At 34.6% G+C, this 15,169-nt stretch overlaps 2 protein-coding genes across 2 annotated transcripts; one reads left to right on the top strand and one right to left on the bottom strand.

The window, feature by feature from the left end:
• The first annotated feature begins 1,003 nt into the window (after nt 1–1,003).
• On the top strand, nt 1,004–6,580 carry mRpL3 (mitochondrial ribosomal protein L3). Its single transcript, XM_088223780.1, has 6 exons — nt 1,004–1,235; nt 2,355–2,448; nt 3,016–3,261; nt 4,792–5,081; nt 5,237–5,401; nt 6,272–6,580. The coding sequence occupies exons 1-6, from the start codon at nt 1,183–1,185 to the stop codon at nt 6,519–6,521; spliced, it is 1,098 nt and encodes a 365-aa protein (XP_088079906.1). The 5' UTR covers nt 1,004–1,182; the 3' UTR covers nt 6,522–6,580.
• Nucleotides 6,581–10,395: 3,815 nt separating this feature from the next.
• Nucleotides 10,396–12,793, bottom strand: LOC148283260 (uncharacterized). The gene is made up of 2 exons (XM_088223791.1): nt 12,151–12,793; nt 10,396–11,655 (listed from the first exon to the last, which is right to left on the bottom strand). The coding sequence occupies exons 1-2, from the start codon at nt 12,370–12,372 to the stop codon at nt 10,507–10,509; spliced, it is 1,371 nt and encodes a 456-aa protein (XP_088079917.1). The 5' UTR covers nt 12,373–12,793; the 3' UTR covers nt 10,396–10,506.
• Between the last annotated feature and the right edge of the window lie 2,376 nt (nt 12,794–15,169).

The following is a 15,169-nucleotide window of genomic DNA, read 5'->3' as shown; positions in this document are numbered from 1 at the left end:
TAATTTTTAAAATATGTTTAGGCGAAATGATGCCTGTTCCGGACGCGCGGGCAAATTTATGAATGTTAATTATTTTGTATTTAACTGAGTATAGAGCCTCGGTGTATGTAAGAAAGTCAAGTGCTGAATCCTCAATAAAGACGAGTAGTTTCACTTTTGGATTCGGCCTTGACTAACACCGAGGGCAAAATATAGTTTAGATTATGAATTGAGGTATAAAATGTAAAATATTGGATAGATTAATATATTTGCATACTGTGTATTTATTACTCATATTTGTATGTTGCTCGCCACGCGGCATACTGTTGACTAAACCGGTGCGCAGGCGGACACCGCTATTTACAAGGCCGGCCGTCGGACAGAGTGAGCGGGGCCGGGCGAGTGGTCGCCCGTACCCCCACTCCCCGACGGCGGATGGTAGATCTCCCCAAGATATTAGCCCAGCTTGTGCACAGTAGCTGCAAAGCGTGTTGTAATCTTACTACTTTTTATTATTCATATTATTATTTTTTTATACACTAAATTTATTTATAAATTTTTAAAATGTGTAAATGGGGGCTAAATTTCTAACTGTTTATGCGCTCTGTAGCTGCAAGACGTCCTGTAATCTAGCTCCTATATGTTATAACTTTTGATTGATCTTAATTGAAAACAAGGAACTAGAATCCCAACCGTCCATGCGCTCTGTAGCTGCAAGACGTACTGGGATATTTATTAATTGTACAGCGCCCTTGAGGTGATTTTCACAAAAATGGCGCTTTATAAATTATTCGACCATATATATATATATATATATATATATATATATATACAGCATCCGGGTATCCGGACCATCATCCGTCAATTCTTCGCATAGTGAAACCACCAGTAACATTAATGACTGTTAAAAACTGTTTTAGTGTAAGGACCGGGTGTATTTTATAATAATTAGTTTTTTACTTTTTTAATATTTGTTGAAATAAAAAAATCGAATCATCAAAAATCAGTAGGTCTTCACAACACTATATTATTTGACAGATTCTCTGCAGATACAGTGAGTTCTATGGTTAAAAAAATATAACCTAAATTTTGTATGGTTTCATAAAAAATGTTAGAAGTTGATACAGTATAACAATAATTTGTGCAGTGTCAACCATATTATCTAAATACGAATTAGCATTTGTGTAAATTATTTTTAAAACGATGGCATTTTCAATGATTGAGAACGTCTTGTGTCAGCGATTTCTTGGTCTTACGTGAGTAAACTATTAAATGTTTAAAAAAATCCTCATCATTTTTTACATTAATTTTATTTTAGTGTATCCAGTTTTTATATCATTTTCAATTTGTTACAGTTCAGCAACACCACCTTGTTTTGTTACATCCATTATGATATAATAATATAAATATGCTAATAATGTTACGAAAAACAGTACCAAAATTAATTTATTAAAAATAGTTTTAATTTTAAGAGTATTTTATTACAGGCAAGTGACCTGTCGACTTTTCATTTTTACTACAATCTATTTCGTCATCGGGTACCTAGTTTAGCAAATATACTTCTCCTGAAATACAATTAAGTACTTTAAGCTTACAAAAAAATAATAGTATAAAAAGTTAACCCATTTATCTAACATGCTTGAGGTATTATGGTACCTCCGCACGCTTGCTACAAGCCGCTTGGCAAGTGTACGCAAACCAAACAGCATTCACACACTTGGTTCAAGTCTACAGTATATATCTATACCTCAGAGGCAGGCGGATGCAAATCCAAACATCAAATGTTCAACAGTAGCCTAACGAATCTACTTTCTCTAAGTGATTAATATTAATTCAGAACATTAATTTGTATGTATACATTAGTTCATTCATTATAAGACTTACATTTCTTCAAAATCAATTGACATGATCATAAACTGGATACAAAAATCGAAATGTCATTTCATCAAATTCTGGATTTGAATCCGTCTGCCTCTAAAGTACATATATTAGGCTGGCAAGAAAGTAATTTTGGTTTTGTATTGAGAAGTGAACTATTTTTTTTTTTCTACAAAGAATAAACTTTAATTAATTCCATATTTTACGCTTTATTCCTTTTTTTATTGTGACCTTGTGCCATCTTTCTCGCAACTTCATAATTCTGCGCTCATAGAACTTCTGGTTCTTATCGGCCAAAAACTGAACCAAGTGCAATTTCAGATCATCATAATTGATGAAAGTTTTACCATTCAAAAAGTTTTGCAAACTTTGAAATAAATGGTAATCGGATGGCGCTAGGTCAGGGCTGCATGGGGGATTTTCTGCGTAATCAATGATTCTCGTGCAAATTATTTTTCTCCATTTTTAAAGACTATTTTTTTTGTAATTTTTTACAGAATGAACACCTATACTCAGCAAGTGCGTCATAAATTGTTTATTTCAAAGACAAAATTAAGATATCCGAAATGGTTCTTACATAAGCAACGAGTGGTATGTATCTGAGTTTTTAAATATATTTTTATTTCTTTATCATATCCCCTGTTGTTTGTAATTTCATCAGTATTCTTATAGATATTTATAGGGCATATGGCCTGCTATTGGCTCACTTTACACACTTAAAATTTACCATTCTACCCAAGTTACATTCATATTCCTTAAATTTATTCATTTGTTGATTATGTGCTGTATATTATATACCCAGTTAGGATTTTTTTTAAACATTGTAATAATTTTTCTGTCTTGTTTCTTAAAGTAATTTCATGGTTATTAATTTTTCCTTTACTTTTTTCTTTTCTCGAACTGAAACCATTGTGTAATGGAGAATTGTATATTTACACCTTGCTTCTAAAAGTAAATGACCACATTATTTCTGCAATAAAGTCAATAATTTAGCCTTTAAATAATAAAAAAATCATTTGATTATCACTAAAATATTTATACTACCTAGTAATAATGTAGTGATTATTTAAATGCCAAAAATAAGTATAATTTGTTATATATTAAAAAGTTATTGTAAACGATTTTCAGTTATTTTTTTTTCTTCTACACATTTTCTAGGTACATGAAGATTATATTACACGTGAAAATAGAGAATTTATACAAGAAGTTATAAAAGACCGACAAGAAATTAATTCCTCTATGCGTCATCTACAAAGTCAATCCAGTTCACCCCTCCAAGCAGATGCACCGCTTTCTGTTGAATGGAAACCTTACTCAAAAAGAACAGGACTTATAGCTCGGAAAATTGGAGAATATCCGGTCTGGGACAATAAAGGTCGACGACTTTTAACAACACTTTTACAGGTAACTCGATGTATTTTCAAATACTGATCGTTCTTCAAAGCAATGAGGAAGTTCGGTGGTTTTTAAAAAAAAAAGGAATTTTGAAATTACTCCACCTGTCATGTCACTATTTATCGTTTGTTCTATTGACATTTAAAAGTAGAGCCCGTAGTGTAAAAATACACTTAACATTTAAAAAAATTGCCAACTAAAACTATCACAACACATAACAACGCTGTAATTGATTAACTGATTCTAAAAACTTGTGGCGTAGTTTGTTCATTTCATTTTTTTTGTATCCAATTTATCATAGCGGTGAACTTCCCTATTTAGCCTCTTTTTATTGAACTGTGATGTGACATTTAAATATGTTAATTTTTTTTGTTTATTGAGTTGGGGTTTATTTTGTAGAACTCCATATTATAATCTAAATATTTAAATCAAACACTGGTTTGAGTCTACTAATTAGAAGACTCAAATCAGTGTTCGATTTAAATATTAAGAGTAAATTTTTTTATGACAAATCGCCTATTGATATTCAATATTATATTTGGTGAGTCCAGGATATAAAAATATTATATTCAAACCGAATGTTCAAATTCCATGATTTAACTGAAAAACGATTCTTAACTTCGAAGCCACAGTCTCAGACTGGTGAAAAATCAGATTCGTTGTGCACCCACGGAAGCATTCCTTGAATAAAAGGGTTTCTGATAGTTGGAATAAGCTACCGCAAGAGCTGGCCTCAACGTGTAGTCTAAACAATTTTAAAAATGGGCTAGATTTGTTTTAAAAAAGCTAAAATTAAGTTGGGTTGCTTTTAAAAAAACTGTATTTATTCTAAAAAAACAGAAAATATCCATCAACCTGAAGAAAAATTTATATAAACCATGTGTGCTGCTGGTTGCTACATATGTATGTATTATGGCCTGGAAACGGTAACACTGTTGTAATAAAACTACGGGTGACACAAAAAGCCATGGAAAGAGCCATGTTGGGGATAGGCTTGAGAGATAGTCAGAAATAAAGTGATAAGAAGAAGAACAAAAGTTACTGACATCATTCACCACATGGCGACCCTAAAATGGCAATAGGCAGGCCATGTAGCCAGAAGCACGGGTGAGAAATGGGAAAAAAGTCCGTTGACTTGGAGACCTCTAACAACAAAAAGAAGTGCAGGGCAACCACAATTAAGGTAGAGAGATGACCTAGACCGGCATGTCAGTGTGACCTTGATGTAGTCTGCATGTAACAGGGCAACATAGAGGCGAATGGAAGAAGCCTTCATCAGAGAAGGAAGATGAAGAGGTGAAAACCTATCAAAAACCAACTTTCATTCAAATAAATTTAAGCTTCAAGTTGCTAGCTTAAAACTAAATATCAATAATTATTATTATTTATTTTAAGAGTGATTTTAAGAGGTAAAAAATAAGTAGCAACCTCTAGTTTTGATAAAAGATATACGTTAGTTAATAAGAATTTAAATAATTTTTACTTTTGATTATAACATGAAATGAAATAACATTAACTTTAATGAATTATTTTCTCAAGGTCGCAGATAACCATGTCATAAAGTATACACCGCCTGAAGAACATGAAGCTTCATTTAAACGTAAAGTAAGAATAAGGAACAAGTTAGGTTGTTTACTTGTGGGAGCGGAAACAGCAGATCCATCTCTCCTGACTAAAGAATATTTTGGAATTTTTGACAAAGCCGGTGTATTACCCAAGAAACACATTTGTAGATTTTTTATTACCCCCGATGCAGCATTGCCAGCCGGAACACCTCTTTTATCATCACACTTCAGGGTCGGAGATGCTGTGGACGTACGCGGGAAAACGTGAGTGAAACTATTTCATTTATTGCACAACTAACTAAAGTGTTTTAAATTGAAGAAATTTCAATATTCAGCCTATTTATGCATTAAAAGCATAGTGGCTCCATAAACAATATTGCTAATTATTTGGCATAAATTGAAAGTACCAACAATTACAGAATAGATCGAGGGTTTCAAGGAGTAGTTAAAAGATGGGGTTTCAAAGGAATGCCCGCTAGCCATGGAGTTACCAAAACACATCGTCGCCCGGGAAATATTGGCGGTGGTGGAGAGAAAGCCAGAGTTTGGCCCGGCAAGAAAATGCCTGGCCACATGGGAAACAGGTTTGAAATAATAAACACTTAATATAATAGTGAAATATCACACAATATTCAATATCTTAGAATGAGCATGATATGAATGAGCTTGGTAAAATAATGATTTCCGTATTATTCACATTTGAAGGGTACATGCAGAACGGGTTAATTAACAAATAACAAATTTTACAGGAGAATTAAAAGAAGAATAAAAACCTTATTAGTGGGACTCTAGTCTCTTGTATTTAATAAATAAAAAAAATAGGTTTTCAATTAATACATATACTTTTTTACATACAATCACAGAAAAGAATAAAAAAAAACTGCTTTATATTTTTAAAAAACTTCTTTCCTCATTGCAGCAATTATCACATTTTGATTGCTTTTTTGCCAGGTGTTTATAAGACAGGGAGCCACATTTTGTTATTTTTTAATATTCTATTTTATCAGGAAAAAAAATTCATTAATATCTCAAAAATTCTAAAAATGCAATGAGCCCGTTATAGCCGTGTACCCTTCATTTGTGTATGGTCTATAGTGGGTAGAAATAATATACGTAGTTTCTGTGCAGAATACATACTTTATATTTGTACAAATGGATAATACAATAGCTACTCTACGTTCATCTGTTTCGGAAGATGCTTATTGATCTGCACCTATATAATGACTGCACTTACAAAAAGTAAATCTGTTCAATTGTTGAATTGCTGCCTGTCGGTGAAGCAAATAAACAAACAATTTTTATTTGTGTTAGTGTGCACATTCAATAATTTTATTCGAAAATTTTCGGTGCAATTAAAGATTTGAATGGACTATATTATAGGTTAGTTTTTTTTATAAAATATCAGTGTCGTCAGGCTTTATGTTTTTGTCTAAAAATTAACCTATCCATTGCAGATCCCGAATACTCAAAGGGGCGACAATTCTTCGCATTAACACCAAATATAATGTACTCTGGGTACAGGGAGTTAGTATTCCGGGAGGAACCAACAGCCTCTGTTATATATACGATACAATATTGCCACTCAGGAAACATAAAACTGCACCTCCTTTCCCAACTTATTATGAAACTGGTAACGAGGAGGAAGACATCTTCCATGAAAGTATTCATCCATTTAAGGATCCATCAATTACCTTCAGTGAATAATTCTGCCTCAGTGTATTGTCAAAAGAATATTTTAGTTTTACTAATAAAAATAATTTAAATAATATTTTGTTTTGTATTGTAAAATATTCATCTACAGGGATAGGACAGTGTGGGATGGAGAAGGAATTATTCAATGCTTTAGAACTATTTTTGTAAAATAAATACTATACAAAAAAATAAGCAACGAAATTAGTTCATAAAATAAGAGGCATGTTCCGAAAATACTGTGTACTGTGATCATAACAGGCTATGGTTTTTTGAGGGTCGGTAACTTTAAGTGTTAGAGGGGGATCTCCTGACAGAGCGAGCATCGCAGAAACACGGTAGTACATAAACTCACATTGTAGTGTCCAGTTGGGTGAAAGATGTTGATAAGAAATCTCGCCAAGTGCGAGTCACATGCTGTGATCTGCTTTTCCAATTTTTTTTCCGTAAATCAAAACAGTTTACGGCGAAGACATTATGAACAGAACGAATATGTTTAAATGGTGTAGGGAGTTTAGTGGAGGCAGAACAAATGTTCATGACGAACAGAGGAGTGGAAGACCTTTCATTTTGACTGACGAGTTGGTGAAAAAAATCTAGGAAACTGTGAAGACCGCCGATTAACAGTGGATGAAATTTCTGCGATGTTTCCACAACTCTCTTACGAGACACTCACAGAAACGCTGGGATACCGGAAACTGTGCGCAAGATGGGTTCCCAAAATAGCTGACAGAGCAGCACAAGAAAAATGGGGTCAATTGCGACCACGAGTTTCTTGAGCGTCTTGAATCGGAAGGTGAGGATTTTCTGAACTCTATGGTTAACTTATTACACGCCTAAGTCAAAAAAACAAGTTGTGACACATCTGCAAAAAATTCAAAACCACAATTTCCAACAAAACAATCGTTACCTCGGTGTTTTAGGAATGAAAAGGCATCAATTTGGTCAAATTTCTGCCTCAGGAGGATACCGTCAAAGCATGATATTGTGAGACCCTAAAAAACGCAAAGGGAGCATTAAAAAAACATTAAAGGAGGGGAATGCTGACAAGAGGGGTGTGCTTGTTGAATGACAACACCCGCCCTTACACAGCCTTAGCCACCAAGGCGCTCTTGGACTCATCTGGTTGGGATGTTATGAACCACCATCCATATTTAATTGAACTGACTTGATCTCAGATTATCATGTTTTTACCTCCCTAAAGGCACACATGGGTGGAATTAAATTTTCAACTGACGAGCAGGTGCAGAAAAAGGTTCAGAACTGGGAAAGAGTTCTTCGAGGAAGGCATAAAGAAGCTTGTGCCACGGCTCACCACATACATTGAACGGGATGGCAATTATGTGGAGAAATAGACGACAAGTGTATCAACAATATCCTGTGCTTCTTTTTTAAAATACACTTTTTCTAAACAAATATAAAAATCTAGTACACTTACTTTCTGAAAATTTATTTATTAATGAACGCCCAGAGGGCTCTTACAATATACAGTTAAAAGTAAATAAAGCATTATAGAAAATAACATAAAATAAAACACGAGTGATACTTTAATCCACAAATTTGGAATATCCAGTGACCGGAATATCGCTTTCGCGACATCTTCGAGACTGGTATCTTTATTAAAAAGTCAAATGTATTTATACAGAACAGAGGTAAGGATACATAATTCAAAGTTATATGTAAGTAAATTAAATAAAGTTATTTTTATCTTAAGGATCATTATCAACAAATTTTCTTTGGGTTAACTAATGAATTGATATAATGCTATTTTAATGAGTTTTAAGTATTTTATTTTATTTTTAATACTTAAACTCAATAAAATAAAATACTTCAACTCATTAAAATAGCATTATATCAATTCATTAGTTAACCCAAAGAAAATTTGTTGATAATGATCCTTAAGATAAAAATAACTTTATTTAATTTACTTACATATAACTTTGAATTATGTATCCTTACCTCTGTTCTGTATAAATACATTTAACTTTTTAATAAAGATACCAATCTCGAAGATGTCGCGAAAGCGATGAAACCGGTCACTGGATATTCCAAATTTGTGGATTAAAGTATCACTCGTGTTTTATTTATATGATAAATTACAATGAACTTCCATCAAGAATTTTCACTTACAAACTTAAATGTTTTATGTTATCAATTTTTAAAAAAAGAAAGAAAATAAAATTAAGATGAGTACATGACACATTAAAAAGAGAAGAATTGAGGGGATGGCCATTCGATGAATAGGATAGCTGATTTGATTGCAGCGGGAGTGGTGTGGAGCTAGTCCAACAGGCTCAGCATAATTATTTGCAATTCTGTGGATGCGTGCCAGTGGAGAATAGTGGGTAAAATTTGTCCTATTGTACTCACACTGAAACATGTGTTGGAGTCTGGTGGTCTTTTGAGGATTCACAAAAGTTTATCAGGGACAGTAATTTTGGGAAATCTGCTTGTCTCTTTAACTCGGACTACCCGCTACAACGCATGTCGGAGATAATCTGGTCCATGTAGCTTAAACAGGGTCATCCACTGTAATTTGTGCCTTTGCGCATGCCCTCCGCAAGCGTAAGAAGCAGGTCTGGGGGGTCTTATGTTATGGCCTATCCATTTGGCTCGCTGTTGTATTACACTACCTATAGCATAATTCTATACTATACTACTACAGATACAGGAGAGTTAGGATATTGGTGATGAGAGTAACATTATTATTCATTAACAGTCGAGCAGTCGACATCCTCTCTAGACTATTAATTGTCAAAGAAACCCAATACAGTACGTTGGGTAAAAGCATAGATAGTATGTATTATCCCTTACCTAGGAAACTTTTTTCCTTACACCATAATATAGTAACTTGAAATCAGAGATCATTTGCACCTTTGATTTATAAATAACACGAGGTCTCTAAAAACATATTTATTATTCAGTGAACAAATTCAAGCATTTTTTTATCAAGACAGATAGAGACTATTCTAATTCATAGCTATTTATTTTGCTCATTGACAGGTAGTCTTGGTGGGTGATGGATATTTCTGTTGAAATTATATTTGCTATCAAAACAATGTTTTAGGAGATGATATTGATAGTAAAGCCAAAATATGATAGTATTTTTTTAATATAATATGGTCATACAATTATTTTATTATACAAAACAGTGATTTTTTTATTTTGGACACACCACGATAATTAAAATATTCCTAATACATTTATTATATATCTTTCACTCTGTAAAACTAAAATATTGTGAACATCGCAACATTTAAAAAAAAATGTTTCTTGGATATTACAGATCATTCTAGTAGATTTGAAGACATCTTTTCGAATATTGTGTATGCAGTGGAAAGATTGTCATAATATAAAATGTTTTTACGGTCTATAGTATGAAACAATAAGTAGATTTTTTAACTTTCAAAACGTGTTCATAACATGCAAAAACTTTAAGGAATGGTATAGTATATTATACTAATATGTAAATTTAAAATACAGTACAGTAAAAATATATTTATATTATAATGTATGTATGGTTTAGATTATTGAAAAACTATGAAAGTTATTAACAGAAAAACATTTATATCAATGGTAAAATCATAGTTATTTGCAGATGCATTGACTTTGGCAATATAGCACAGAGCATTGTTTTGTAGAAAACCTATCTTTAATCTAAAATATTTCACCAACACAAAACAAATTAAACTTGTGGCTTTAAAAACTAAAGGAAAAAAAGAGTATGGACATTGTAACATTCCTGAGAACTTACTTCTGAAATAATGGACCACAAATCTTATCAATCACATAGTCGGCTTGGAAAGCGGAAGTTATACATCAAATAGATATACTTTTTAATATAATTATTAAATCCCTTATTCAAATTCTGGAAACTAAAAAATTCAAACATTATAACAAAATTTATTGTATGACAAATTTAGTTTCGCACTTGACATTAAATAAATAATTACTACGCTTAAGTATACACAGATGCATCGAAAAGAGGTGTTTAGTAATTCTACTGTTGAGCGGGTGGTTGATACGAGTAGCCTCCGTAGCTCCCTTGGGGAGGTGGAGCAGGGGGCCGAGGGTACTGGTACGGTCCTCCGGGGTACTGCGCGGGGGGATACTGAGGGGGATGCGGCCCATAACCGTGGGGCGGGTAGGCACCGCCCGGGGGATACTGCGCTCCGCCTCCGGCCTGAGCCGCCTGGTACCCCGACGGAGCGGGGCTGGACGGCTGCGAAGAGGGGTTGGAGAAGGGCGGCTGCGCAGACCCCGGGTAGCCCCCCGCCGCCGGCCCCGGAGGCGGGTAAGACTGACCGGCTGCGCCACTGGCCTGCCCGCCCCCGTTCTGGGCTCCGGAAGGAGAATAGGCTGGCGCCTGCACAGGCGGCGGGCCGTAGCCTCCCGCGGGCGCCTGCCCCGGCGGCGGGCCATAGGCTCCCGCGGGGGCCTGCCCAGGGTAGCCGGGCTGCGGAGAGTGGCTAGGCTGGGCGGCGGGTGCCGCCGGATAACCGCCGGGAGGGGCGCCTCCAGCAAAAGGTTGGGAGGGATAAGTCGAGTTCTGGTTGGAGTTGGCGTTATAGTTGGCGGGAGTCGGCGCACCCCCTGTCGGATAGTTGGATCCCGCAGGCGGACCTTGGAATGCGCTGCCACCGGAATAATTTTGAGAAGAAGCTGCTCTGGCGCCAGGATACGGCGCAGGATTGGGTGGCCCCGAAGTAGCAGGAGGAGCATAGGACTGTTGCATGGAAGACGGAGGGTACGCACCCCCCTGGTGACCTGCGGCGGGATAATTAGAGTTGGGGGCGGCTGTGTTAGGCGGGCCATAGTTGGAGTTGGCCGGATATCCTTGTGGCTGCGCCCCGGGAGGCCCATACCCCTGCTGGGAGGGGTTCATGTACCCGGACTGCGTCTGCGGAGGATACGGCCCTCCGCTCATGTTCTGGTATTGTCCTTGGTATTGGTTTTGTGGATATCCCCTTTGAGTGTATGGCTGAGGGCCGCCGGGCCGAGGAGTGTTGGGAGAAGAGGAGCCGCAGTACCCTTGAGGGGACTGATAACTGTTGGAGTTCATATTCTGAGGACTATTTGGTTCAGTGGTTGGCCCGTGGGGAGGAGACTGGTTAGGTTGTGAATTTCCTGATGGTGATTGAGGCGGAAGCTGAAACAAACATAAAAATAATTTTGAAACCGGAATAACTAAAATACATCTAATGTACTCTGTTTCTTACTAAGACCAAACCAGCGCTTCATTATTTCTGGTGTAACTATTTTTGTTAAATGTGTAGCCATCAACATAACAATTAAACTAAAGTGACTGAGTAATATGCAATTAAATCTAAATAATTTATGAAAATTGAATTGTACCCAGATATTTTTCCAAAAGATTTAAACAAATGGAATGCGTGCGTTATAATTCTGGAGCGCGAGTGAGTGTATTTTCTGAAGATTTTATTTTCATCAAAATTTCGTTGTTACTTGTAAAGGTAAAAATGATTATATTACCTAGGTATATTATGTGACAAGCATGTTAATAATAAATGTGGTGTATTTTTTGGTATGCAGAATTAAATACGTCACATTTTATTTATTTCATATTACCACGACGTGTAAAGATTTCATATCGAGTTTATGAAAATATATAAATAAAACTTACCGGTAAGATATCGTGAATATTCCGAAAGACATCTGCCATATTTGCCAGGTGAACTAAATTTCTGTGAAGGACCTGCTGGTATTGTATGCATTCTGTAATTTGTCCTTTAGATTGAAAGTCTTTAATGGTCTTAATTAAATGAGAATTCTCGTCCAATAATTTCTGAATTAGAGCCGAATTAGGCGGAGGACGGTTGCCGCGCTGTACAAAGGCGACGGACATCTTTAGTTATTTTTTCCAATGAATAAGTTCATTAATTGCTTCAGTCACTATCACATTCTATTATAAAAAAAACGGGAGGCTGAATAGAAATACTCCGTGAATTCAAACAGTGCTACAATATATTTTTTTATATTATGAGAAGATGCGTCCATTGAGATAATTTCGCTATGTAGATTTGTAATTCGTACGACAGTTTAAAAAATATATAACACCCATTGAACGAGGAATCGCGTTTACTTTCGGTCTGATGTTTGATATTAGTAGAACAGGCTTTATGCTACATAAAATGCGGAAATTAACTATGGATATTTCATTTAAAGATCTCCGATGCACTGATGCACACGCTCAAAGCCAAAAGCTAACACGCTCACTAAAATTAAAACGATTTATCTGTAGTCTGTAGTCTGTGACAAAAACCGTCCAAAACAACTTCTCATTTCTTACATCCTAGGGATGCACATTGTACAGACGATCACGCACTGATAAAACATCGATATTAGTTTAGAAAAAAAACTATGTATCTGAATGCCGATGTTTTTTCAATGTGATTTTTATCAAATGAAAGATATTTTTTTAGGAATTTTGTGATCAATTTTTTGCGTGATTTCGTGTATGTTGGATTCGTTTCGACGTTTCGGCTACGTAAATATAAGCGTACTCCTAACTTACTTTTTTGAAAGTTAACGATTTAAAATATTCCACTAGGCAACGCCGTTATCAATTCGAATCGAATACATCGTGGTTTTAAAACGATGCGAATTTTTGTGTGTTTGTATGTTTTTTTATGAGTATAATTTACGCATCGATGTTTAAAAAAATATGCGGGGAAATCTGAATTTTAATAAATATATCTATGTTTTAAAAAAATACCCTTTTTTTATTTTATTTTTTTATAGACTTTTCATGTAATTATTTTTTAATCTAAGAGCGCACATGTTTCAATTTTTATTCTCTTTTAGTTTTAAATACTTTAGGTTGAATAAAACAAATGTAGAATATAAAATGTAAAAATGTATAATACCTGTCCAGAATTAACAAAATCTTCAAAAGCACCTACATAACGATGTTTTTTTCAATAAGTTTTTAGATTTCGATGTTGATTCTTTAAACATCGACGCCCCAATATATCGATGTTTTGGTAAGCGATATTGCATCCCTATTACAAAACAAAGATTTTCCCGAACTTTCGAAATGTTGCCAAAGCCAAAAGGAGTTTGCTAAAATGCTGGCATGTGGTGCAAACAGATGTTAATAAACTTCTGAATAATCATAATTAATTTCCCCAGTCTTAGATAAGAATTAATTATCAAGACCTCCCGTTTTTGCAATTTGGGACATGTATTTTATGGTATTACAAACACATTATATGTACTTTTGGGGTTTGAAAAATGAAAGGATTTATTTTGCACCTTTGTGAATTTGGATTTGAGGGTTTAAGGTTTTGCAGAATTTTGAACTGTGGCATGTTTACGTGAATATGAAAGCAGTAGAATCAATTAGGTATATGAATCGTAAACATTTAAGTTGAGGTCCGGAATAAAGCAATATTCTGTCAAATGTTATTTTTTCTCGAAGCTGCTACCGAATCAAGTAATTATATTTTGGGAAATCCATGCTATTGATATGCCACTGAGGAAAAAACATTAAAAATGAGTTTTTGTTGCACTGTTACTCGACAAAACCGTCTTGTCAAGAGCTCTTTAAAAGTAAGTATGATATTAATATCTCATCCACTGCAATACACTTACAATAGTTAAATCTGATTAATTATTAAATATCACAAACATTTTACTATTATTAAATTGAATTGATTGAATTATGTTTTATTTATAGAACGAAAAGGCTGTTTATAATATATCGATATAATAAACTAATACTTTAACCATACTTCACAAAAGTTAACAGATGGAAGAGTTGAGGAAATGAAAATGTTTAAACATAGGCAGAACGCTTAATGTTACACATTTTGTAAAGTGGCCACTTCAACCAGCCAATGACAGTACATAAGCCCAGTAAATACCTAGACTGCCATATTTCCTTCCCAAAATGTTTTCCCTCTGTTGCAACAAATTTTGATTTGAATATCGGATACTTTTTACCATGAGAAATCCCGCTAGTCGAAAAGCTAGTAAGTCTTTAAACAGTTTTATTTATTTGTTTCAGAGTTGAGAGACAAAAGAATGCACCGGACTCTGATCTCCAGTCAATTGACATGAATTATTTATCATCACATCATCTGACTTTCTTAGCAAAAATAGCCCGTAATTTTTATTATTTACTCAAAATAAATATACTGAGTAATAATAATAAGATATTTTATTTAATACAAATATTTTTAAGAAGCTTCGTGATTTTTGGTTTGTGTTTTTTTGTTTCGTTTTTTTTTTCTTGTGGTTTTTTGTTTTTTTTTCTCTTTTTTTATTTTATTTTTTGTTGTAAAAGAAGAAATGAAGAACGATTTAGAGAAGGGAAATATAAGTCTAGGCATCCACAGGGCTTATGACCTGTCATTGGCTGGTTTAAGTGGCCACTTTACATACTGTGTAACATTCACCATTCTGTCTATATTTGAACATTCATATTCCTTCGATTCTTTCATCTGTTGACATTTGTGAAGTTAAAGAGCTGAAACCTTTATTGTTTCGTGTGAGATTCATATGATTGAATTATTTCACCTACATACTAGGCAAAGCCTGAAAATATTTTTTAATTTATATACTTCTTTAAATTGAAACAAACTCAAAACATTGTTAATAAATCCACCCGGTTTTAAGGAGTTTGGAGAAGCAGTTTCTTG

This window comes from Micrasema longulum, unplaced genomic scaffold, assembly GCF_059751315.1.
Source record: "Micrasema longulum isolate JH-2025_06_02 unplaced genomic scaffold, ASM5975131v1 h1tg000251l, whole genome shotgun sequence".
In the NCBI taxonomy this organism is placed as follows: Eukaryota; Metazoa; Arthropoda; class Insecta; order Trichoptera; family Brachycentridae; genus Micrasema; species Micrasema longulum.
Note: the sequence above shows the minus strand (reverse complement) of the source record. Positions and strands in the feature narration are given on the sequence as shown.